General features: G+C 40.2%; 4 protein-coding genes across 4 annotated transcripts; 2 read left to right on the forward strand and 2 right to left on the reverse strand.

The window, feature by feature from the left end:
* Positions 1–754: 754 nt before the first annotated feature.
* KD926_009796 (Clr5 domain-containing protein) lies at positions 755–4,516 on the forward strand (the record flags this gene model as incomplete). Its single annotated transcript, XM_053102279.1, has 3 exons — positions 755–2,088; positions 2,514–2,759; positions 2,854–4,516. The coding sequence occupies 3 exons, from the start codon at positions 755–757 to the stop codon at positions 4,514–4,516; spliced, it is 3,243 nt and encodes a 1,080-aa protein (XP_052954236.1).
* Positions 4,517–5,002: 486 nt separating this feature from the next.
* KD926_009797 (WD repeat protein) lies at positions 5,003–7,675 on the reverse strand (the record flags this gene model as incomplete). Its single annotated transcript, XM_053102280.1, has 5 exons — positions 5,003–5,592; positions 5,644–5,731; positions 5,927–6,723; positions 6,782–7,536; positions 7,590–7,675. 5 exons carry the CDS (start codon positions 7,673–7,675, stop codon positions 5,003–5,005), a joined length of 2,316 nt encoding a protein of 771 aa, XP_052954237.1.
* A 2,162-nt stretch (positions 7,676–9,837) lies between these two features.
* Positions 9,838–11,941, forward strand: KD926_009798 (uncharacterized protein; the record flags this gene model as incomplete). The annotated part of the gene is made up of 4 exons (XM_053102281.1): positions 9,838–9,969; positions 10,216–10,338; positions 10,390–10,537; positions 10,599–11,941. The coding sequence occupies 4 exons, from the start codon at positions 9,838–9,840 to the stop codon at positions 11,939–11,941; spliced, it is 1,746 nt and encodes a 581-aa protein (XP_052954238.1).
* Positions 11,942–22,307: 10,366 nt separating this feature from the next.
* KD926_009799 (Zinc finger BED domain-containing protein DAYSLEEPER) lies at positions 22,308–24,221 on the reverse strand (the record flags this gene model as incomplete). The annotated part of the gene is made up of 4 exons (XM_053102282.1): positions 22,308–22,681; positions 22,804–22,939; positions 23,634–23,782; positions 23,852–24,221. 4 exons carry the CDS (start codon positions 24,219–24,221, stop codon positions 22,308–22,310), a joined length of 1,029 nt encoding a protein of 342 aa, XP_052954239.1.
* Positions 24,222–25,335: the final 1,114 nt, after the last annotated feature.

Raw genomic sequence — 25,335 nt, forward strand, 5'->3', positions numbered from 1 at the left:
GTGAGATCAGCATCATGAAGGATTTGTGGACGGCGAAGTGTGGGAAGCTCCGAACAGAGTACTACCTACTACCATCCATGGATGTATATACATAGGTACTAGGTAGGTGGTAGTAGGTACGGGGTAACTTGGAGTACGGAGTAGTAAGACAGAAGTCACCCTCCGCATCCGTTGGGGCTTCTTCCCCTCTCCTGCCCTTCCGGTGGCTTGTTCGAGCCGAGTGGGTCTGTCATTCCGAGCCCGTCCCTTTTGCGCTTTTCGCTCTTCCTTTTTCCCCAACCCCCCCCCCCCCCCCAGTCTCCGACCATCTCTTTCTATGCCTCTATAGATTTCCGTGCTCTTTCTTTGCTCTACATACGAAAAGGGCGGAAAGGATGCTTGGGGATAGGACCGATCCTCAGGTCAGTCTGAATGCTTTGTACTAGATCCCGTACTCAGGTCGTCGCTACTTCTCTCCTAGGAAGTTAACCTTCAATTTCATGAACGGTCAAGGTTTGATAACATTCATATATACTTGTGCGGCCTTCTGCGGCATTGACCCTCAAATTGTGCTCCTATATGCATTGTGTTTGGCCTCCCTGTTACTGTTTATCACGACCCACTGCAGTGGAGGATTCGGAATTGCAATTTGTACTTGTCCCATTGCTCAGCGCCGTCAATTAATATGTGTCCCGCAGCACATCATTAAGAGAAAGGAGGAAGTTCACTTCTTTCAGAGAAGCCAGATAGGGGGGCAGGAAGAAAACATAAGACCATGGCGCGCTCCGAAAACCGTCTCGCTCGAGACTCACCGCTTCCACCGAGCGCTCAGCGCTTCAAGACCGGAAACCTCGTGTCAAACCATCAATCCGAGCGCAATTCTCATTATACCCATTCAAAGGTCCATGCCTCTGCAGATCTCGCAACACACCCTAGCGATGATAGAGGGTTGCTAGTTCACTCGTCTGGCAGACCTCCTATGTACAAGGATACCCGCCCTCCGCTAGATGCACCTGACGGATCGAATACACCCAAAACGAATGCTCATGGGTTTGCCCAGAAGGACAGGAGGATTTATCGCGGCTCATTAGCCCGCGAGGATCACCTGAATACAAGTCCCAGTCCGCCGTTTGATCTGCCTGGAAGCAGGGGAAATGCCGTCAACTCTTCGCCGAATAATGCCAGTATGGAAAGAGTGCATACAATGCCCATGACCAGAAAGATGTCTCGAGATCAATTATCGTCTGCGTCGTCGACGTTTCCGCCAGCATCTGTCGATAACGAGGGCCCTGCAGCATCTTCGAACAACGATAGGGACGGACGTCGAAATGATAAATCATCTATCACTAGGGCAATGACTCAGAATTGCATCCATCATCGATCGGCTAGCGGAACTTCCGAACTATCGACAACAAGTGGTTCCAGCATAAGTAAACCAAATCCGCACTATGTTCACCCAATGCGCCAAGCTCCTCGCACATATACGCCGCCTTTAAACCAATCCTACCAGGCATCTATTGCGGAGAGCGATAGTTCAGCCAACGGAGGCCATTCCGGGGAAGAGCCCGCGGCACAATGGGGATCGGATAGCTTGCATCAATCCATGCGTGGCTCATCGGGGCAAACACCGCGCTTATCATTACAACTACAAGAAGATCCATTCACAAAACTCCATGGCACCTCGCAAACAAATCTTAGCGGCCGTCAGTCTTTCGGTTATTCCAGAGACGCTGGGAGTCTTCTAGACACAGCTTCTCCAATCTCAAGGTCGTCGCTAGATTTCTCCTTTCGAACCAAGACGAGGACCAGTATGGATCCTATATCCCGAGCGGCTACGGTACAGGCGGCGCGACAAGCATTTGAAGAAAAAGAAGCAGCTAAGGCGCGCAAATTAGAAGAACAGCAGTTGAAAGCAGAAGCAAGAGAAATCAGGCGGAAGGAAAAGCAGCCCTGGAGAGTTTCTCTGAGGCAGGATGAAGAAGGTTGGCAAAAGGAACGTTCTGAGGTCCACGGCGTACCTGCTGCCCCCTCTCGGCCTGCCTCGCAACCACAGCCGGCACCGGAAACATGGAAAGCCCAGCCGAAGAACACATGGATGCACTTCTTGACGTGGCTACGGACCCGACTCTTCAAGATAAGAAGAAGAATCAATTGAGTTAAACCGTTCTCACCCAGCTCTACCTGGCGGCTTTGCGCGGGCAGCAAACATCTTGTAGGAGTCGCCAGAGCTAACCATGTGACCCTACCCGGAATGTAGGTAGAGAATAGCTAATTTAGCTATATACATAGAATATACAATGGAAGGTATCTACATCGGAGCCTGGTACTGGTACCGAGGCATTGTTAGACACTAACTATTTGGTACAGTACATACATACCTAGGTATTGTATTAGACTGTAGGTATGGTTTATACATTTACCCGTACCGAGGTATCAATATCATCACGTGATAGCACAAGTGGTCCGCGTGGTCACCCCTTTTTATGGGCGACCGTACTGCATCATTATTAGCACTGCTAAACTACGGTGCACAGCAGCGACAACAGGTGCCTTCTTCGCCCATCACATACTCCCCCGATCATCACCACCCCCAAAGGCAACGGGGCTTGTACCCAGAGTCGCACCTCCAGCTTGGAGGAGGTGTCTCCAAGCAAATCCTTCATCATGGTTTACGACTGGGATGGCAAACGGGAAATCTGTTTTCAGATGTATATCAAGGAAAAGAAGGCTTTAGAAGAGATCATGGAATTCATGAGGAATACCTACCAGTTCGCACCAAGGTGAGTAGGCAATTTCAACAACCGCCATCTTTTCCTATCCTACTTTTTCTTGGTTTGAGATTCGTTAATAAGGTTGTATGGATGGCTTTTCCAGCAAGCGTGCATTCCAAACACAGTTCAAACGATGGGGGTTCCCCTCAAAGCAAAACCCAGCCCATAAGAACACAAACCTCGTTGCGCGCGTCAAACAACTATGGGAAAAGAATACCAGCCAGCGAGATATGCTTCGCATATTGAATGAAGAAGGATATGAGATCAAAGAAAGAGAGCTGATGCGGGTACGCGCCAAGAACCGCTGGCTTTTACGAGTGCCCAATGGAATGAAGTCACAGAACAGCCTGCCAAATTCTGTTCAGGTACCGGAAGACGAAGGCCTACTTGCGCTACACGAAGAAGTTTACAAAACGTCAAGCCCATTCGACGATGGCGACACTGTTCCCGATGACGTCCCGAACTCACACCCTCCTTCCCCGGGTGTGTCCACTGAGATTCTGTTGAAGCGCAAAGAACGACTTGATCGATTAAAGGCAGAAAGTGCCGAACGATGGGCAGCTAAAAAGCGCCGGCGCCGTACCCGAGGCTGGGCCGGGCTACCTGCCGACCCTCCAGGTCCTCCTCGTTTCCCTTCCGAAACCACTATTGACGAGAGTAAGAAATATCTAGGGTTAGACAGTGTCATGTACCGTCAAATTAGAGACCAATTTCAGAAGATATGTGAAGAGGCGGGGTTCATAAAGAAAACAGTTGCCGGGCCTGAAAGATGGCAAGTGGCGAAAAATAAGTTGATACAGGAATCCGAGCATCTTCAGGGGGTTTTTTGGGAGGACCCGAGTCAACTGGACGCAAAATCTCTCGCTCTAGATGTTGTCTGTACGGATGTCACCAAGAGAATGAGAACATTGGAGCGCCGAATGACGATCGCGGAAGCCAAGAACGCGCTTGGAATAAATCCCGAAGAGAGCCGTCAGATACGAAATGCATTCTACAACACCCTCAAAGCGGATCACTTTACAAGCAAACTGGAGGCTGGCGATGAGCACTGGAAAGAACTGAAAGAGCAGTGGGTCCAAAACTCTGCACTACTGCAACGAATACTCGCCCCCGGCCCAGCGGACTCGGAACATACCACGAGATTGAAGGCTCTCGAGGTCCTTTGCCGGGATGTCATGAAGCGACTTCGCGATGATCAGACTAAAAGAGACTCAACCCGTAAACAGTCTGTGCATCATCAGCCCCAGACTCACCAGAATACCGACGACGGAATTGCGTTTGGTAATGCTATTGCTAATGGAATAAGCACACTTGCTTCCCAAGCCCTGGCCAGCGCTCCTGTTGCTTCAAATGACCTAGGTGATATGCAAATAGACCCCTCACTCCTTCAAGCTGCGAATGACCCCACCTTTGCTGCAACGGGGCAGCATGATTCTGAACACTCTTTTGGCTACGTGAATCCTATGCTGGAGCAGCCCACAATTTTGCACATTCCGGTTTACCTCCGTATTAATCCCCAGAGTCAGCTATATGGAAATTCTAAGACCTGGGTTGAGAAATTGGCGACAAGGTCTGTTGCTGAAATACGACAATTGGTCGGTGCCAAGTATCCAGATGCCATCATCACTAGGATTGAAGGCCTCGATAAGGACGAGGACGGGAATGGCATCCCATTTGTTATTGATGAGGACCACGAGCTTGATGCATACTTGACTCACGTTCAAGGCAAGAAGGCATCATTTAACCTTGCTCTAGATCGTGTCTGATCCCTCGTCATCACCGCCACTAGCAAGTATTACGGATTTTAAGCTTAAAGGCGCTAAGTACAAAACTGAGACGGGTGCAAACGTAAAGAAAATTGCAAAATTCCTGATTCCTATGCAACGGGGCTGTGGTGTATACAAACTATAACATCTAATTTATCGGAAATTGCCTCGAACAATACACGGAAATATCTGCCGGATTTCCCTTCAGCACCATTTAGAAATTCAAAAGCCCATTGGCGTTAAATAAGGAGTGGGTATTCAACATTTTGGAGTTCAATTGACCTGACTTCAAATTCGCGCTTTTCTGTACAAAATGATCCCTTCTAAAGATATAAAGTCCCTCCCCCCCCGCCCCCCCCCCAAAGATCGCCCCCCCTGGCCCTTCTCAAATACAGGTATAAAAAGGCCAGAAAATCGCGCACGTTAGAATACAAATACATAATTGAAGCCCAATATCATCGGTGTCAGATAAAAAATGTCAAGAATTTAGCCGGAAAGCGCATGCACAACGTCGTGAAAAAGTTTATTGGCGGGAGGCAAAACGAAAGGGGGAACATCGCCAAAGACGCTAGCCAGACTTTTGCTCTGAGCGGTTGATGGATCCGAGCGAGGCAAGGAATCAGACCCATGGGGAAGGGGTGTGATGCCGGTCCCACGGAGTTTGCTGCCAAACAAACTCGCAAGGCCGGAATGAAGATGAATAGCCGTGTCAGGAGATGACTGGCTGGGATGAGAAATCTTTTTCGTGCTACCAAGTCGTTGTATATTGGCCGCAGAATCCACAATGATATAATCAACAGAACTTGGGTCTGCAAGCAGGGCCAGAGGGCAATACCTGAGCGGAGATTGATAAACCAAGGACAAGGAGTGAATATCATAGACCCGTACACGGAACTGAGGTTGCCGTGTTTTCTTCGCGGGTTGATTTTCCTGCACATCGGGAGTAGCGACGGCAAATGTCTCGGTCATGGGACTCACAGCCAGCAAGGGCGAAGCGGTAGCAGGAGAGTTGCCTCCGGCCAAAGGAACCACCCTCACCGTGTCATCAACAATGTTCCAAATCGACAGAGACTGTTCTGAAGCGATAGCCAGATGACACCCTGTAAATCTGGTTACACAGGGCTTACCAGTGTACAAGCCGGTTCTGCTGTAGTGGACTTCACAGCTTTGCGCGTCAATGAGAATAGCTAGGCCAGCATCCGACGGGTCAACCGACTGCGCACAAACAGCAAGCACTGAGCCATCCTGGGAGAAGCTTATGGATGCCGCACTTGATTGACCAGGTGCATGGTTCGTGAAATATCCACTTAAGTCAATGCTGCTTCGGCATTTCCACGCCTCCAGAGAGCTGGTATCATTTGCTGCTTTCAACCCACTACGATACCTAATACTTGGACACCAAAAACGTACCACCATATCGAGGCCAATGGTAGCGAATTCATGGCTTCGTGGCCGAGAAGCGAGCTCCAGCACCGGGAGAGGGCCATCTCGTGAAAAATGAGGCCCATCGACACGCGTCGCCAATTCCCAAGTACCTGAAACGGTATTCCACTTCCAGAACTTCAAGTACGTCTCCCGTACTGTGATGCATGTCGCTTCTTTTTGACCTAGTAGCTCCAAAGCTTCGACGTCCTGTGGGTATGGACACCAATCATCGACAGTAGCCATCCACTTCCCGTCATGGGAAATACTTAAATGAACGACATCCGGGGCAACTATTTGCGAACCTTCAGGGCTAACACTCAAAGTAGTTGCGTTCGTACGTGCAAGTGCTTGCCGAGAGAGGTGGCTGTTCGTGTTGATATCATACGTCTGTAGAACAGAAGAATTCGGCAACGGGCGACCACACTGTGTCAATTGACGAGAGGCTGGGACGGCTAACAGAATCCGATCAGGATGCTGAGGGTGTAGCGCGGCTGTAGTGGATTGGGGCGCGCAGTAAGTCGATAGTGGTACTGATCGATCCTGAGGCCTAGTCGCCTTCGGATATAGTTGCAGACCAATGATGGTGGCAAACGGTTGCAATTCCCTCGCGGATAGCAGCATGATACAATTATCGGCTAATTTGACAACATAGGTGTTTCCAGTCGAAGACACTATGATGTTGCAAATTGGAGACGAGAGATGAGGAAGGAAGTGTTTTCTTCCCGTTTCCAGCTGCCATAAAACCATAACAGATTCATGGCCACCAGAAATAATGTAATTCCCTGAGTCAACATTAGCTGGCTGTATGGGATGGACGGTTATCGCACGGGAAAAACTTACCATCCCTTGACCACCGAACCGCACTGACAGGTCCTCTATGCCAGTGCAATCGTCTTGGTGCTGGCTTCCTTGACATTTCAGAGTTGTCCTCTTCAAATGAACCGATAATGTCATGATACAGCAATATGGAGCCGTATATGTCTCCCAAAACAAGGTCGACCTCCCCTGCGCGTGATTTTCCGCCTACAGTGGACTCCTCGGCTCGGGGGGTGCACCGCAAATCAAGACAGGTTATGTTGACAGGTAACTTTACTTCGCGCCAGGAGTACGAAGGTACCGAATTTGTGGTTTCAGTACAAGCCACCCCGAGAAGAACATTCTGGCTGCCATATGCGACAATGACCTGTCCATTGCGCACAACCTTGATCTGACTGATTCGAGCAGCCGTCTGAAGGACGAGTGTTTCACGTGGGTTACCGTCGCTCAGTGTGGTGATCACTATTTCCTTCTTCCCATCTTTATGCTCCCGCAAGGATGTGAGGCGGAACCCCGTATGGTCATCAGTTTCATGGATGCTCAAGTCAATCGATATTGTCTTGCCTCGAGAGTCCAGGCATGAAGTCTGTTCACCAGAAAGCCAATCCCATCTAGTCACCGAGCCAGTTGAAGTGAATATAAACAGATCCTCCTGGTTGGCGGGTGAAAGCGCATATCCAACAATGTGTTGGCCGGATTTCAGCTGCAGTGTACGGTAGAGACGAGACGTAGTAACGGAGTAGACATGAATAGCCGACTCAAGCCCAACAAAAAGGTACCTACAGAAACTATGTTAAATCATACTCAAGCATTAGGGAGCGGGGGTACTTACTGTTCATCAGAGGTAAGGACTGGGTCTAAGTTGCTGAATTGACCCGCAATGGTATTTGATAATGTCCAGCCTTCTGGGGGTGTCATTGGTTTCTGGACACTGTCGTTAAAAGGAACAGGATTAGATTGCGGGAGTAATCTAGCACCTGATTTCCCAGATGTTTGGCGTTTTCCTGGCACCAAAGTCGAGTCGGTATCATTCTTGCTATAAGAAGCACGGGGCCTCTTCGTTCGCCCTTCGTTTAGGTGCATATTTCTCGCTGGGGTTGCATCACTGGCTAGAGATCTCTTCGTTGCTCTGCTGGGTTTATCAGGGGTGGTCATCATATCCACAAGCTAACAGGCTGGCAAGTGGAATAATGACTTTTGTTTCATGTATTATATCGCAGGTATAGCAAGAGAATGTAAAGTGGTTAGTTGATCGGTATTTCATCAGTGATTTTTTTTTTTTTTTTTACCCAATTAGTTCTCCAGTCCCGAGCCACAGCACGAAAACGGGTTAGTCCCTATTTGGTTAGCGTATTTAGTACATGGCAAATTGTGGGCCGGGGGTCCATTCAGAAAATCTCTCCGGTCATTGAAACAAAGACTTCATACAGCCATAGCTACCTACCTACCTTCTGCCGATGCTACTGTCTCTCTTTGTTCTCACCCAACACTGTCCCTAGAATCGTCAACCTCCTTGGCTCTAGGGGAGAGAATCGAAGCATACCCATAAATCAACATCTGAGTTTACATTCTTTTCATCGAGCGTATTTTGGCCTGATCATAAAAGACCAGAAAAATGATTATTCCTGTCCGATGTTTTTCATGTGGCAAGGTAAGGCCTCTTCTCGTATCCTGTATAATCAAGCAACTTGAATAACCCATTCTCTGACGCTTCACTTATCTAGGTTGTTGGTGACCTATGGGAGCGCTATCTCCAGTTACTTGACGAGGGAATCCCAGATGGGTATGTTTCAGATCTTTGGCTAGAATTTGCTCGATATTGGGACTTTAAATAACCGTTCTCAAGTGACGCCATGGACCAGCTTGGTTGCAAGCGGTACTGCTGCCGCCGCATGATCATGACGCATGTGGATTTGATTGAGAAACTTCTGCGGTAACTATAATCTCCTCTGTAAGCGTGGTGTGTCGTACTGATCCAGCCTACTCAGCTATAATCCGACGGAGAGGGAGAAATCGAAGAATCAATTATAAGTTCTTTCCGCCGCCCTTCGCTCATCTGTCCAAGCATGTACTTAGCAGTCGTCACAATCGGTCTGCCAAGTATTCACAATGTCTCATCACCCGTTAATCAATGCGCCTGATTATCTCGATGTCGAAGCGCCTTCCGCTTGCTTTTACGGACCATTGAAAGCTCAAGGATCGTTGAAAAGGGGAAAAGGCCTCTAGCAAACTGTGAACACAATGGATTGGCTATCCGCCCCTTCTCTCGTCTGGGAAATAAAGGCCGGCAAACAACTGTCAATTCGACCGATGCTGTTTGAGAAAGTACTGGTCCAAAGGAAAACGCTAGTTAGCAATGAGAAGGCAAAAAAAAGGGGGAAAGCAACCAGTCCTCTTATTTCGAGTGTCGGCCTATCGTTCATGCTCCTCCTTTTTTATGGGAGCGCAGGGTTTTGTGGACGTACATCCAAGATTATAGATGCCCCTTTGCAGGTGGTTGTCCATTCGGAGCCTTGGTTATGCATTGATATTCCACATGAATGAAGCAAGAATCGACCAGATACCATTCCATCGGTAAGGAAACACCGCGTGATGTTAAGAAGTGAATTACGCGCCTACATAATAATAACAACAATAATCAAGCCCACTCTGTAGATATCATTGGAATCTCCTGGCGTGGGTTTATGTTTTTGAGATGAAAGCACAATTTCACAACCTCCGCAATTCCGAACCCCTGTCTATGGCGCATGAAGTGGCTTGGCTAGTCCGAAGCAGAAGGAATTACCAAGGTGACGGCTAACCGAGATCATGTGGTATCATCATAATATGCGGGGGATCCCATCTCAGGAACGGTGTCGGTGCCTGGGCATTTCACTTAATCAACTTGGCCATCTTTTTGCATCATGTTCCTGTTGAAGAATCAACGCCATCACGAGAGTGATTGATCGGTCACAATAGTCTCCAGTAGGTCGATCCAGCGCGTCCAGTTCACATTTTCTAGTACGTGTGACAAGCTTGAACTATTTAAACAATCGTAATCTGCTGAAGATAAGCCTTGTGGATAATCTTCCAAAGTGAAAATGTCCATTCTTGATGGTACAGAGGGCAAGACGGCAGGTGCTGGGAATGGGAATGAAGCCGAATCGACCAATACATCCACAGCCGCCTTCCATGTTGGCTCTCCGGCGAATGATACCCGGTCCGAATTAAAGGTACGCGCGAAGACTCCAGTTCGTCAGATAGGCACAGGCATACCTAGGTCATATAAATTTGTATTAACGTATGCATATAAAAGATACGAACATCCCCATCGATTGACTGCGGCTTGGAAAGAAAGTGCGATCACGATGAACCTCCCCAATCTGTGATACATGCCCCTTCGGGTTTCAGGGAATTTGTGAGAGCCTGTCCTGAATGTCATTAAATGATCCTTCCGACTCATGTTTCGAGTCACGCAGAAATTAGGATTTCCGCGATTCAATGGCCAATCGGTTCCCAAATCAGATGCGATGTCGTCCGTGGATTCCGATATGACAATGATGAAACTGCCTTTGGCGCAATTAGCTACTAGAGGAACGAAGGTTTGTTACGTACCCCTGACTGCAAGCTTGAAAGCAGGCTGAAGTTATCAGAAATCCTCCTCCAGCCCGATATCACCTCCCCCACTGTCTACTGCCATTAAGCCCGCGCAGGATTTGTCTGAGCGCGGGACCCCTCGAGCGCAGACAATGCAAGACTTTGAAGATATCGACAGTTCTTCACATTCAAACAACCTCGAGGGTAAGTGGCTGTTCCAGATGTCCTTTCCTTGTGCCTCGGCTTGGTATTGACAACAAATCAGATATACCAGAAGGAACCGATGCTCTTAATAGGATCAGCGTTGAAGTTGGTACAACATCCCACGGGCTAAACTGGGATGTGAAGCACGTCTCGGATGGTCAAGCTGAAATCAGATCCTTGAAAGCAGCGCTTACTGAGTGTTGGTCACTTTGTAACACACTGGCCAGTCTGAGCTATATTCACCAGCATCGGCTGAACTGTAAAGACGATGTGCACGAAGAGGCATGGAAATCCTGCTGGACACTCTGTCGGGAATTATATAATTCCCAATGCAATGACCATGGATGTCGGGTAAACTCAACACTTGATACCTGTCGAAGCTTCTGTCAAACATTGTTCGATGCTAGAGATTGCGACGATGAATTGGCAGACTCGGTCCTTCGCGTCAGCTTCGAGCTCAACAACCATCTATATAACACACATGATCGAAATTTGCCAGACGCTTTTAGAGAAAGGACTCTAGACTTTTACATTACCTTATGTCATCGTCTTATGAAGCAAAGAACTGGAACCAATGACTCCGATTCTCTACTAAGCGCCTGCTGGTCACTCGCGGAGATGCTGTTCAGTATACGACAGGCTCAGAAAGGGGGGAGGGTGTTAGATGAGGAGTTACTTGGCTCTGCTGTACAAGCCTGTTGGGATCTTTGTGATATCTACCGAGAAGGCTGGTCTCGACGAGGCCTGCGTAATTCTGATCGCGGCACGCCCCGGCCAAGCCAGACGACATATCCCCAGATTGTTCGGACTAGGGAAAAGGGACCTTCTAAGGCTCATCTCAATGATAAGGCCTCACAACAAGGGAATCCCGAAACACCTACAACCATCTTCGAGGATACTGCCGCAGCTTCTCCTGATGAGGCGCCACTTCAAAACATATTTGTTTTAGGACAAGGCCTAGCAGCGTGGCGATCGAACTCTTCAAGCATTTCCGAACAATCCCAATCCTCTGAGCATTCAACGAATACAATAAAGACTTCCTCCAACGATCTTAGCCTAGGAAGCCTTAGGATACTGATGGCAAAGGCTGCAATCAACTGCGGATATTTGCGTGACGGTCCGCAGAGCCTGCCTTCATTCATCAAATCACTTTCTTCAGACGCGTTTGGGTCAATGTCTTGGCAATTGTCTCTACTTAAAAATTACAAGAGGACCGTTGCAATTGATCCTTGTTTTCGAGAGATAGGGCTTCAAGCCCGTGCCAGTGCTACCGAGATAGCAAACGCCGCACAATTAGCAATGCAGGCAGGACGATTTCCTTGGCTTGGGGATCTTTACCGCTTTGTATTTGGTTTTCATTTAGATGAGGCAATCGGCCATAAAGACATCATGCTTGAAGTCTAGTTGTCGATACCACTTATTTACTTGCCACGCTTGCTATTATTGTATATACTGTAATCAACTACAGAATTCTTTCCGAAATTACTGAGAGAAACAAATGCGCTACCCCATGAACCAAGCTGCTATTGCCCGGCAGGCAAGCTCGATCGCCCACCTACAAGGATATCCATTTACAGAAAGCTATAAAATGAAATTTGGCGGCAAAAGGTTAAGTATCTATTACAACATTTTACGGCAGTAATATGTAGCCAGTTGTTATTTACTTACGTAAGGATTAGGGCTAGGATTCCAAAAAGGCAATAGACTTGTTATCCAGTTTCACCTTACTAATAGAGAGCATCCAAAGAGTATGATAGAGATAAAGTAGCGGTGTCAATTTTTGCTTTAATCAGTGGTCAAAATAAAAAGGGGCGACTTCCATGAATGGTTATCAATCAAGAGCCTACAGGACTCTTTGTAAGATAAGCACATTGGTTGATATTTGAGGGGTACAATTATGACGAGAGAAGAAGACTCAACCCCCAAGCCGCTGGTATACAGATAGTTCAATCTTTGAAAAAAGACCCACCATACATAGACACAATAAGAAAGAACAAGTGTCCCGGGAGAGGATAACTCTCAATCTCACAGTTAATAGTTGTATGCGCTAGGTAACCAATTGTGCCACCGCCACTAACTTGATTAGGACAAGGAATTTTGTGCTCTATATTCCTGAAACAAGCTTAAAATTGCTTAGTTGCATGCGGCTGTGCAGTACCTAAACAGACTGGACAATGTGGCCGGGTTGCGTATTAAGGGCAGACAGTCATAGGCTCATTGCGGAGGGAATTAATGTAGTTAACAGTAACTGGTTCCTTTGAATCCATATATAGTAAAATTGAAGACTGCAGAATGATTTTTATTGTGTACTTTGTTTGGCATACCTTCCATATCTCTATTGTAGACGCCGGCCCAGGCTTAGTTAGCGCTGGGGAATACAATAAGTGAGTAACCTCATTCAAATCAAGTGTAACGGGTTGAACCCGATGTGGGCCAGGTATGGCATACCGTGGCCGGGCTTACTAAAGAAGGCGGTAAAGAACAACAGAAAACCTCTGTTAGGGACTGACTGAAGCTGTGTTTCCCTTCTGTTCTTCAAGCTATTGTAAACAGTTTGTGGCCTAGCTACTATAGACTCATATACTAGCTTTAGCCCTTCACATCAAGTAGTGTAAGTATATGCTCTAGTAGCACTTTCAGTGGCGGTATAATTCATTAGTGTATATGTCCCGCATAATTATATACACATTTGAGAAAATCCTTTGCATAAGCTTGTCTCCGTGGCGCAATTGGTTAGCGCGTTCGACTGTTAATCGAGAGGTTGTCAGTTCAATCCTGACCGGGGACGTTGTTTTTGCTCCATACCCAGTCTGTATGGGAAGAGATAATTTTTTTAATACATATTATATATATATATATATGTATTGAGATTTAGTACAATTTTGGTACAGTTAATTTTGTAAGGCACTTAATTATATACTGCTTTGTCTGTTTATCTAATTAATGCCTTTTCCAGGGGAATTGCTAAGGACACCCCAACTTTTTACTAACGGTACCCCATCTGATTATCTAATATCAGTTATTATGTAATCTCGCATTTTCCATAAATTACTATAGCAACTCCATACACTCAATTATTATTTTTATCATTCGATATTTCCCACTCGGTTTTAAAAATCAAGTTATTGATCAAACAATCTATATACTTGACTACCTATCTATTCACTCTTCTACTCACTTTCTACTATGGCAACCCCATTTGATCAAACTTATGATTCCCTCGAGGAAATGCTTTTAGCTCCTCGCAATTATGCAATTTCTCAAGGCTATACTATCACCACGATTAGATCAAACCCAGGTAGAAATATCTGTATTGGCTGTAATCGTGGTAGTCAGTATACTGATCGAATTAATGTATCAGATGGGACAAAATGCCGAAAGACTAATACTAAACGAATTGGATGTGCTTTTTGCTTATATGCTAGTAAATCAAGTGCTAAAAATTTAGATAGAAAATGGCACGTAAAAGTGAGCAACCCTGAATATAATCATAAGCTTGAAAATAATATGATCGCACATCCAGTAGCACGAACGATCAGCCAGGAACAACAGGCTACAATTTATCGTTTTCTTAATAAAAATATCCCTTTACAACAGATTATCAGCGTAGTTAAAAAGAGTAATCCTACTCTATTAATTGTACCAAAGGATTTATATAATCTCAAACAGGCCCTTTTACGGGAACGTCTTGCTGGTTGTATGCCAATTCAATATCTTCTAGATTAACTACTTACTTACTAGTGAAAGTTTACATTTAAACAAGATATAGAGGAACGTATTACATTTTTTATATTTACTTACCCTGAATCAATTCGTTACACTAATCAGTATAATAAAGTGTTTATTTTAGATTACACATATAAAACAAATCGCTATAAAATGCCATTACTCCATATTATAGGCGTTTTACCATTAAATATAACGTTCAGTATTGCATTCTGCTTTATACAAAATGAACAGAAAGAATCATATAAATGGACATTAAAACCCTTTTTTTTAGGATTTGAACCTCTAAAATTCTAATCTCCGGTTCTCTGTACTGACCGGGATCTTGCTCTATTAGGTACATTTTATAAAAATTATCTAGACTACCTTTACTTACTCTACTTATGGCATATTAATAAAAACATTGCTGCAAAAGTAAAAGAGTGCTTTACTACTGATCAAACATGGAATGAATTTCTTTTAAACTGGCAGAACCTTATTAATTTGCCAACAGAAGATAAATATAAAGCAAAATTATAAGATTTTAACAAGAAATATTAATCAGTATCCCCCTACGCCTTACGATATATCAAAGAAATATAGCTAATCTATAAAGAAAAAGTGATCCGCTGTTGGACAAATCAGCACTTTCATATTGGAAATTCAACAATTTTACGAGTCGAAGACTCTTACGCATTTATCAAGAAATATATTCAAGTTTTAATAGGTAATATCCTAACTGTTTGAAACCGAATTAGTTATATATTAAATTGTCAGATTGACACACTAATACGTAAGGTTAAAGAGGATCAATTACAACAGCTAATTTTCTGTCAGTTCCTCTTATATTCAGATATTAATAGAAAAACCTTACGCTATTCACTTAATCTTATTTATGATCAAATAGATATTGCTAAAAGAGCTACGTCCCTTGCCCCTCTATCGGAATGTACTAATAGTTTTACTAGGATAAGAGGCCTTCCATGTGCCTACCGAATCGCACGATTATTAGAGATAAAGTAGCCTATTCCATTAACGGATATTCATCCGTTTTGGAGGCAAAATATAGCACCAGATAATCAATCTGAGTACCTGCTATTACTCGAATCGCGACTGCCTATACCAAAGGCAAAAAGATCAGACAAAAAGGGTAGAAATTCGGATAGATTAGGTATTGGAAAGGGGACTTCAATTGCAGCTGTAACAGGCAAGAAAAAAGCGCTTTCTAAGTGCTCGAATTGCGGGGAAATTGGGCATACAATCAGGTCATGTAAAGTATAATACATTTAACTAATCTGCATACTAACTCGAGGCATCTTAATCATATAAAAGTTGATCAAAATATCAATTCTATTACGAGGGTGTGCAGTTGTGGTGAGATTACATAATAACTGATATTAGATAATCAGATGGGGTGCCGTTAGTAAAAAGTTGGGGTGTCCTTAGCAATTCCCCTTTTCTAGCGATTCATTTGTTAAAGAAACCAGCAGGAAATTAGTTAGTTACATCTATTACGTTATAAATTGGCCAAAAATTACTATAGAGTAAGGTACGTACCAAGTATATTATTATTAACTTAATATTCTAGTCTTCTTTAATAGTTTATTTAGTTAACTGTAACCTTTTCGTCTAAAGTTTTCAAAATATTTATTAGTAAAAAAATTATCTACCGGTAAAAAGACAGTAAGTAGTCTAAAAACTTTAAACAGAAAGCTATAACTAGTAATTAAATAGTTTTAAATAGTAGAAACGTATTTACTAATATAATTAAAATAATAATTTTATATTTAGTTATTATTATTAATTAGTTTAGTAATTAGTTTTAGTTAGCTATTATAATAATTTAACTTTTTTATAAATAAATTATTTTAATTTATGTTAAGATACTTTCTCTAATATATATAACAGTCTACAAAGGAACTTAATAAAAAATAAATATATTTAATGTAATTAAAGAATAAAATAGCATAATAACGAGCTAGTACAACAGTAATAAATACTATTATTAAAATTTAAAATTTATATATATAGTAGAATTAGTAGCCTTTTTATATTATATAAAGATATTAAAATAAGATTTTCTGATATATCTAAAGTATAATAGAAGAAAGAAAAAATAAAAAAAAATTATTACATTTTATATAATATATTATAAAAATATATATAATTTAAAAGATGCAAAAATATATATATTAAATAGCTATTTATTACTTCTAAAAAAAGTCTAAAAGGTAATAAGATAGTAAATATAACAATCTATAAAAAATTTTAATAAAAGATAAATTTGTTTCTAACTTATAGTCAAGAATTTTCTCATATAAAAAAGGCTATCTAAAAAAGAAAATTTAAAACTTTTATACACTGTTTAAAATTTTACTTCAATTAGAAATACCTGTAGAATATTTAAAAAAGTTTTAAGTGTTTATTAGAGAGTCTTTCGACCTTATATTAACTAACTAGAATATTCTTTCAGAACGTTTTTCTGTACCGGAAAGTTCCCTGATTTCAGAAGATCACAGTAAATAGATACAGAAAGAAGTAATTAATTAATTATAACTAATAAATAGATTAATTAAGAATTAGTGAGGCTAGTACTAGTAAAAGAGTACTAAAAATATATATAGAAACTGAAAAATGAAAGATATACTACTACTAAAGTTAAAGGTTTTTTTTATTTAATAAAGCTTTTGACTCTGTACAGTTTTTTCTTTTAGAAAGATAGACCAGATAGTCATTAATTTAACAGAATAATAATAATATTATTATTATTATATATTGTAAGGTAATTTTTTTGGATTCTAACACATAATATATATTTTTTATACATATTAAATATTATTTTAATATCTTATCTTACTAATTTTTTTTCTTTCAAATCTATATCTATAAAGTATTATAAGTTTTAAGGTTGTTATATAGCGTGTTTGCTCTTAAATAGCTATATTACTATTATTAGATCTTTTTTATCATTATGAAGCCTAGAAATTTATTTTATTATTATAATTAGATAGTTATAAATAAGGATTTAAAGTTATATTTTTAAAGCTTTATAATTAACAATACCATTAAATTTGAACATATAAAAAAATATAATAAATAGCTATTCACTAGAGTAATATCTTATAATATATTTAATAATTTTACAGCTATTGTAATATAATAAAATACACTAATAAAGTATAAATATAAACTTATTAATTTATTTATTAAATTATATATTAAATTATTAAAAGCAATTATTACTTTCTTATATAAATATAAAAAGATTATTTTTTAGAGCTGTATATTTTCTTGATTTTTTATTTATTTTTTGCTTATTTTCAGTTTGTAAAGCCTTTATTTCTTGTTAAAAATGAAAGTTTGTATTTATTGCTATTTATATAACTTTTCTAAGATATTAGTGATAAGAGACTAAACTAAAAAAAACATTATTATCTTTTAAAGACTTTCTGGCCTTTAAACCTAACAACTAATATAGCGAGAGTTTTGAGGTATTTAAAAAGTTAATAATATTAAATTTTAAGTAAGTAATAATAGTATTAATATACAAAATTAAAAAGTAAATTTTTTAAAAACTTGATATTAATTAAATGGCTTAAAATTAGCTCTTGCAAAATTATTATATAAATTTTTTAAAGTAAAGACTGTTTTACGTATAAAAAAATGAAGTATAAAAAATTCTATTTATTAATATAGTTATTTTGAGCTTTTATTATATTTTTAACTAATTTATTGTATTTACATTTAAGCAGTCCAAAAATATTAACATTTAGTGAATAAAAAAGATAAGATATATGTAGAGATATATAAAGACAGATAATTATATTCTCTATATAAAATTTATTAAATTTAGCATTTCGATAGCTTAAATAACTATTAAGAACGAGTAATCATTTTATGTCAATTATGTAACGTTTTAAATAAGACTTAAATATCTCTTTTAGCTAGCAAAAACCTATTTTATCAGTTTTTTAGCTATTTGCGCTATTAGTAAGTTCCTAATCTTAAAAAAGATTAGACTCTTAATATTAAAGAGCCTAATATTCTTTTTCTTTCAAGATAATTACTGGCAGAATAGAAATTTCTTTAAAACTTATATACTTTATGATTGTAATCTATTTACATTTTTTTATAAATAATTATATAAAGTTATTTAATTTTTTTTCCTATAATTATAATTTTAGAGGTTATATAGAGTCCTATTACAAAGTTAATTTTATTAAAGTTTCAGATCTTATTTTTTATAAATGTTATATTCTTGAATAGCTTTGTATACAGTCTTAAACTATAGTTTTATTATCTTTAGATTCTTTTGTTTTAATAATATATAATTTTTTGATTATATCTTCAATTTAGTTCAAAACGGCATCTAACCCCAAAAAATTTAGTTAACTTTAAAATTATAATAATTGCATGTACGTTCTTGTTGAATATTTTAAAGTAGTAACAGAGGTGCGCAATTCAGCTGTAGATTATGTTATATTAATATAATAATTTTTTTAAAAATAAAAAAACAATTAAATAATAAATAATTAAACTCTATATATAGAAGATAGATTCCTTTATTATTAGTTAATTCTCTAATTAATTATTTTATTAATAAAGTTTTAATTATTTACTCTATTAAATTCTTTAACGTCCCGAATCTGTAATTTTAAAATAAATAAAGTCTTTAATTTTTTTAATTTTTTATTAATAAATATTAACAATGAAATCTAAACCATATAAATTAATAGACTAAATAAATATATTATATTATAATAACACCTATATGATAATAACAAAAATTAGAATTTTTATTTAATATTTTATTTACTGATTAATATCTCCATAAAATTATATATTAAGTCTTTAGATTTAAAGATTAATTTTTAAATATAATAGACGTTTCAAAAAAAATTAGAGGAATAATTATATTAAATAAATTAATATTTTATAAATATAATACTTACTATTGATATAAAAAGAAATTATCAATACTAAAATAATTCTAATAAATATAAACTTATAAAAATTGTATAAAAAATTTAAAAAAGTAAAAATATTAAATTTTATTATTATAAATAAATTTTTTTAATATAAATTCGCTGAAAGTTTAGTAAGTATTCTACCAAGATTAAAAAAGTAAAAAACTATATAGCTTTATATTAACTTTTTAATAGAAATTGTTATATAAATTAATAAAAAGATTTTGAATTATGTGCTGTGACCCATCCTAGCTTAGTCATACTTCTCGCGGTGATGCTAACGTAATTCCCGCCCGAGCTGCGCACCCCATCTCAAATCGCGTCTTCCTACCCACCTTCTTTAACCACCTACCATGCCACCAATTAGCACAGAATCTCGGCCTGAATTAGACCAGCAAGAGGGCAAGATCTTATTAGCCCTACAGGCTATGCAGAAGGGGCAAATCAAATCTATTCGCGCAGCAGCCAGGCTATTCGGCGTACCTGAATCAACACTTCGCAATCGTGCGCGCGGTATACAATCTCGCGTCGATACACCCCAAACGGCTATAAATTGACCCAATTAGAAGAGGTTTCGTTTACTAAATGGATACTCTCTATGGATTCGCGAGAAGCAGCACCTAGGCCAGCTGCTGTGCGAGAAATAGCTATTATTCTCTTAGCTGCGTGTGATAGCTACCTTCCGTCTACTGTTGGCAAGAATTGGGTATCAACCTTTATTAATTGTCGCGAAGAGCTTCGCTCGCGCTTCTTAAAACGTTATAACTACCAGCGCGCCCTAAATGAAGACACAAAATCACTACGTGCGTGGTTTGCAACCGCACAGCGGGTTATCGATGAGAACGGTATACAATCAGAAGATATTTACAACTTTAACAAGACAGGATTTGCAATAGGTCTTATATTTGCACAGAAGGTAATTACGTGAGCAGATTACTATAGTCGCCGTTACCTCCTACAGCCAGGAAATCGTGAATGGGTTACTGCTATTGAAGCAATCTACGCAGATGGTTATTCGCTACCGCCCGGTATTATCTTTAAACGCAAAGTAGCTATTGCAGGGTGGTTTGAGAATCTACCAAGAGATTAGCAATTAGAGGTCTTAAATAACCGCTGGACTACTACTGAGATTGCTTACGCTGGCTACAAAAGCTGTTTATCCCATCAAAAAATTCGTGCGTACGTGGCCGCTTTCGCCTACTGATTCTTGATGGCTACGGCAGCCATTTTACGCTCCAGTTCGACCGAATCTGCGCAGAAAATTATATTATTACTCTTTGTATGCCTGCGCATTTTTCGCATTTACTGCGACCGCTTGATGTTAGGTGCTTTGCAGTATTTAAACATGCGTATAGTCACTTTAGAAGTGATCTTGCGCCCAGAAGATATAACCATATCGACAAGTTTGATTTCTTAGATAGTTACTAAAGCGCGCGGCTAGAGGCCTTCCAACAGCCAGCTATCATTCAGAATACCTTTGCAGCTAGTGGCCTAGTGCCAGTCGATGCAGAAAGGGTGCTTTTAAAGCTTAGTATATCTCTACTAACGCCAACACTACCAGGAAGCCGGCCAAGCAGCAGATATAGCCAATTCATCCCCAAAACACCAAAGACTGTTATCTAACTACAAAAGTAAGCTTCATTGCTTAAAGAACCACTAAAGAAACAGTCAAATAGCCCTCCAACACCATCAAAAGTTATACTAGATCAGATTATCAAAAGGTACACCATAACAATGCACAATGCAGCACTTCTTGCGCAGGAAAACACGAACCTACGCGCTGCGAACGAGAAAGTCAAGAAGAACCGCAACCGATCGACTAGACAGATACCCGATACCCTGCCAAGAGGGTTTGACTGTTGAAGAGGGTCTACAGCTAATTGCGCAGCTAGATTTACCTACAGAAGCACCTACGGTAGAATCGCATGCGCAGGGCGAATTGCCTATACAGCAAGATCAGTTGGCAAGAAGGGCCTCAAGGTATAGTGGATGCAGGGAGGTTGGCTACAGGATCAATACGTGTAAAAATCGTTATATTTAGCAGAATTAATACGTTCTGGTAGATAGAAACGATTTTGAAATTTCGTAGTAGGGTTAGGTGCGCAGCTCGGGCGGGAATTGCGTCATTTCCCTGTAGCTGGTAATGAAAATTCCTTTTCTGTCTTGTTTTTGTTAATAACTATATTAAATTAATTATTTTATACTAAAAGATTAAATTACCCCTCCGTCAAACTAAATTATATAAGTATTTAAATGAATTTTACTATTTAAATTTTCTATGACTCTTATTAGTTATTCTAGGAACTAGTAGATCTTCGCCTAGCTATATAGCCCTAAATAAAAGTCTTTTAGTTATATTATATTACTGGCGAGCCATCCGTATCCGGAGACTTAGATACATTAGATAATAATACTAAAAACCAGACGCTTCTATACCAGGATATACTGAGTCCGAGCCATTAATTGATTAACCAAAGAATCCTTTATTATCATATTCTCATTCTAATTATTATTCCGCGATAATAGAGGACGACGATTCAGACTCTAATAATTAGACTAGTAAATAATTTAAAATCTAACTATTATTAGAATATAACTTGTCGTTAGAAGATAGCTCGTAAAAAATATAATTATAATAATATAAATAAATAATTAAATTAAATTTAAATTTATACTTTTAATAAAATCGTCCGTAACTAGTGTGTGACAAGTCCCACGGGACTCCCACGGGACTTATGGGACTTCCCACGGGACTGTAAACAGTGCAAACAGCTAAAGACTGGTGAGTAGCATAAATTGTGCATTTTTCCTGGTAATTTTAAATATTATATATACAATATTACTCCTGATAGCTCTATACATTCTTAGAGATAATAAAAAGATAGAATATGATTATTTAAATGAAAAAATAGGCCTAAATTTACTTATATCTTACATGGTAGTCATCTAAATTCTTTGGGCGTTTCTTTGTCCTTCTAGACGTCCGCATTTGACTCAAACCCTCGTTATTGATTGATATAGAAGGCAATTGGGGTTCCGTCTTATTATCATCATCTTCTTCTTCTCCTTCTGCATGAGAAACAAAACTCTTTCGTCTCTTACCTAAGCACACGCTGGCTTGGTTGGGTTAGTGTATAGACTATAAAAAGATCAAAGTTATGCTGTTCCTCATTTTTATCTTCATTATCCTCTTCATTGTCACTGATCGGATCCGGGGTATACTGAGCTAGGTTCGCCTCTCTTTTCAAAGCCGTTAGCTGTCTCTTTTCGGAAATAGGCTCTTTCTCTTCGTCAGATTCACCTGTAAGATCTGTAGTATCAATATCAAATTGAGAGATACAGCGAAACATCATTAGGTGTTGTATCGTTGTCTCGTGGAGATGACTCCGTCGATAGTAGCAAAGATCACGAGCAGAGTTAAAGAGACGTTCTACACCAGCGCCAGGAGCAGGGATAGTAAAGACATCGCGTGCTAGACTTGCGAGTATAGGATATTGGTGCTCATTCTCTCTCCAGAAGTCACAGGGTTATTTATTTATCGTCCCTGTTAGGTAAAGTTTAGAATGAGAGATACTTTAGATTGAAGAAACATACCACTATTAAGATAATGGGTAAGCTCGTTATCAAAGGCTGGTCCAGCCTGCTTCTTTTGGGACTGGGAGGATTCAAGAGGACTATCTTTATCGAAAAGAATCTCAAGATCATCCTTCTGTGTCGACGGTAGACTGAACTACAATTGCCGTATCTCCTTCTAGCGCTTTTGGTAGGGCTCAAGGGATTTTTCAACATAATCACGGTAGGTTTTACGCCATCGGTAGTTATTATCTGACCATTCAGGCTTTGAGAAGAACTGTAACTTATGCTGTGGTACAAGGATAGTACCGACGGCAAAGAGATTTCTATGAATGTTCTCGGTCTGGCTATAGTAGTCAGAAAGCTTTTAACGACCTGCTTCGAGTGCTTCCCGCATCGTTGTCTTCCGAGCAACTCGTTTCCGCTTCAGTTGGCTGATAGGGAAGTCTGTGGTCGAATAGCTTGTTGTAGATTCTGAAGATTTGATAGATTGTAACATCTTTAATCTTAGAGATAGCCGTAGTCCATCGATAAAATGGCTGGATAATACAAAGAAGATAGTCAACCTGTCTCCACTCCTCCGAATTCAGTTTAAACTGAGGATAATTGTGTTCACTGCAGTATTCATCAAACTCTTTTGATAGACGTCTAACGCGCTGGAGCATCAAAAATGTTGAATTCCATCGCGTTTTGACATCTTGGATAGGCAGAAGTTTTGGCTCTTTGCTTTAGAGATTCAAAAAGGCTTCTTGCCGCTGGGGACTAGCGTTGATATCTATAGCTAGACCACGGACCTAACAACCTTAGTTAGTAGATAGGCTATTTTAAAATAGAAGTAAGACGAGACATACCTTTGCAAGAGTATAGATGATACCACGCTTCTGAAGATAGCGGAATGAACTATCCCGTTCAGCTGACCACTGCTGGCTTGGAATGTCGTTCTTTAAGTCAAGCTTCATCATTGCTAACAGATCCTTTAGACTTAGTTGAATGACATGGGCTAAGCAAGGAATCCGGACAATTAGCGTATGATCCGCAAGATTGAGGGACTTTATTGATTCCTACATACTTTCAAGCAGAGTGTTGTTGTTCAATGCATTATCAGTGATAATAGTAAGTACCCGATCTATAACCTGATGCTCCTGTAAGCGTTCAACTAGAACACTACTGAGATTCGCGCCAGAGTGCTTCCCATGCAAAGGTTCAAAGCAAAGAAGAATTTCCCGATATTTCCACTTCTTATCAAGGAAATAGCCAGTGATTGCCATAAAGTATTGTTGAAAGGGAGACGTCCAACAATCAAGAGCAATCGAAATCTTCGCATCTGATGGTAGCTCTGGTAGGATATAGCGCTGGTCTTCTTGGACGATACTTCGAAGCCGGCGTCGAGCAGTTCGGGGAGTCAGAAGTATAGGCTTAGACATAGCTAGCTGGGCCATTGATATAAGATCGGCAAAGTCCTTATGCGCAAGTATCCGGAAGAAAAGATTTGACTGGGCAATAAATCTGACTTGACGTCGCTTCCACTGCTCGTCATTGAAAGATGGCTTCGAACGCGGTAAATTTTGTGCCTAGATAGCATAAATATATCGATAGTTTAGCTAAATAGAAGATAGAGGATTGATATATACCGCGTATTCAATTGATTGCCGCAGAGTCTGTTGTCTTGTTGTACTGTTACCAGCTTGAACGCATTTTCCAGCTGCAAAGTGGCGTTTCATTGAATTAGTTCCATTTGCAGTCTGCTGTAGATGTGAAAGGGGTTTTCTACATCTTCGGCACATAACTATCGGCTCGCCGGTAATATAATGTGCCACTTGGTCAAAATGCTACCATATATCGGCGGAATGCTTTGTATCCTATCGCATTCTCTTTTGATTCGGTCCTGTCTTTGTAGAACACTCGGTTTGTAGCTACCAGATAATAAAGTCATCTTTATGCATTTCGGTGTATTTAACCCAGAGAGCTTCTTCCGATCAGGGCCAAAACGCTCGAGGGTCGAAGGAAGGGTGAGTGGCGGTATAAACTCGGAAACTGGTGTTAAGGCAGTAGTTTATTAGTTAGACAAGCTACCTGCTATAGAGATAGTATCGGATTCGAAATCGGCAAGAGGGTCAATTGGATCACTTTCGTAGAGAGAGGAGGGCCCAGCGTTAGAGAATTGTCCGAATTGAGACATAATTCAGAAGAAAGGATTGTATAGTCAGAATAGTAAAAGAAGAAAGATTAGTTAGACATACCTTAGTGAATTTGAAGTTGCGACCGAAGGAATTGGACGAGGGCCAGGGTCAATTCAGCTGAAGACATAGTTACTCTATCATAAATTTTCTAAGAGACCCATATTAGGCACTCTTCTAATTGGTTAGTCTCGTGGGAAACTCCTATACTCCCGTGGGAAGACCCATGGGACTAAAAAGTTCCATCGATTTTCAGTCAATTCGATCCCCCCGAGGTTGTGATAAAAAATATTTTACCTATGCATAGATCTATACACCTCTTAACCTCCCCTACATAATTCTACTACTTCAGAAGGTAAAAAAGGGAATTCGATAA

This window comes from Aspergillus affinis (genome assembly GCF_023601865.1).
Source record: "Aspergillus affinis strain CMG 70 chromosome Unknown NODE_71_length_185320_cov_88_639011, whole genome shotgun sequence".
NCBI classification, from domain to species: Eukaryota; Fungi; Ascomycota; class Eurotiomycetes; order Eurotiales; family Aspergillaceae; genus Aspergillus; species Aspergillus affinis.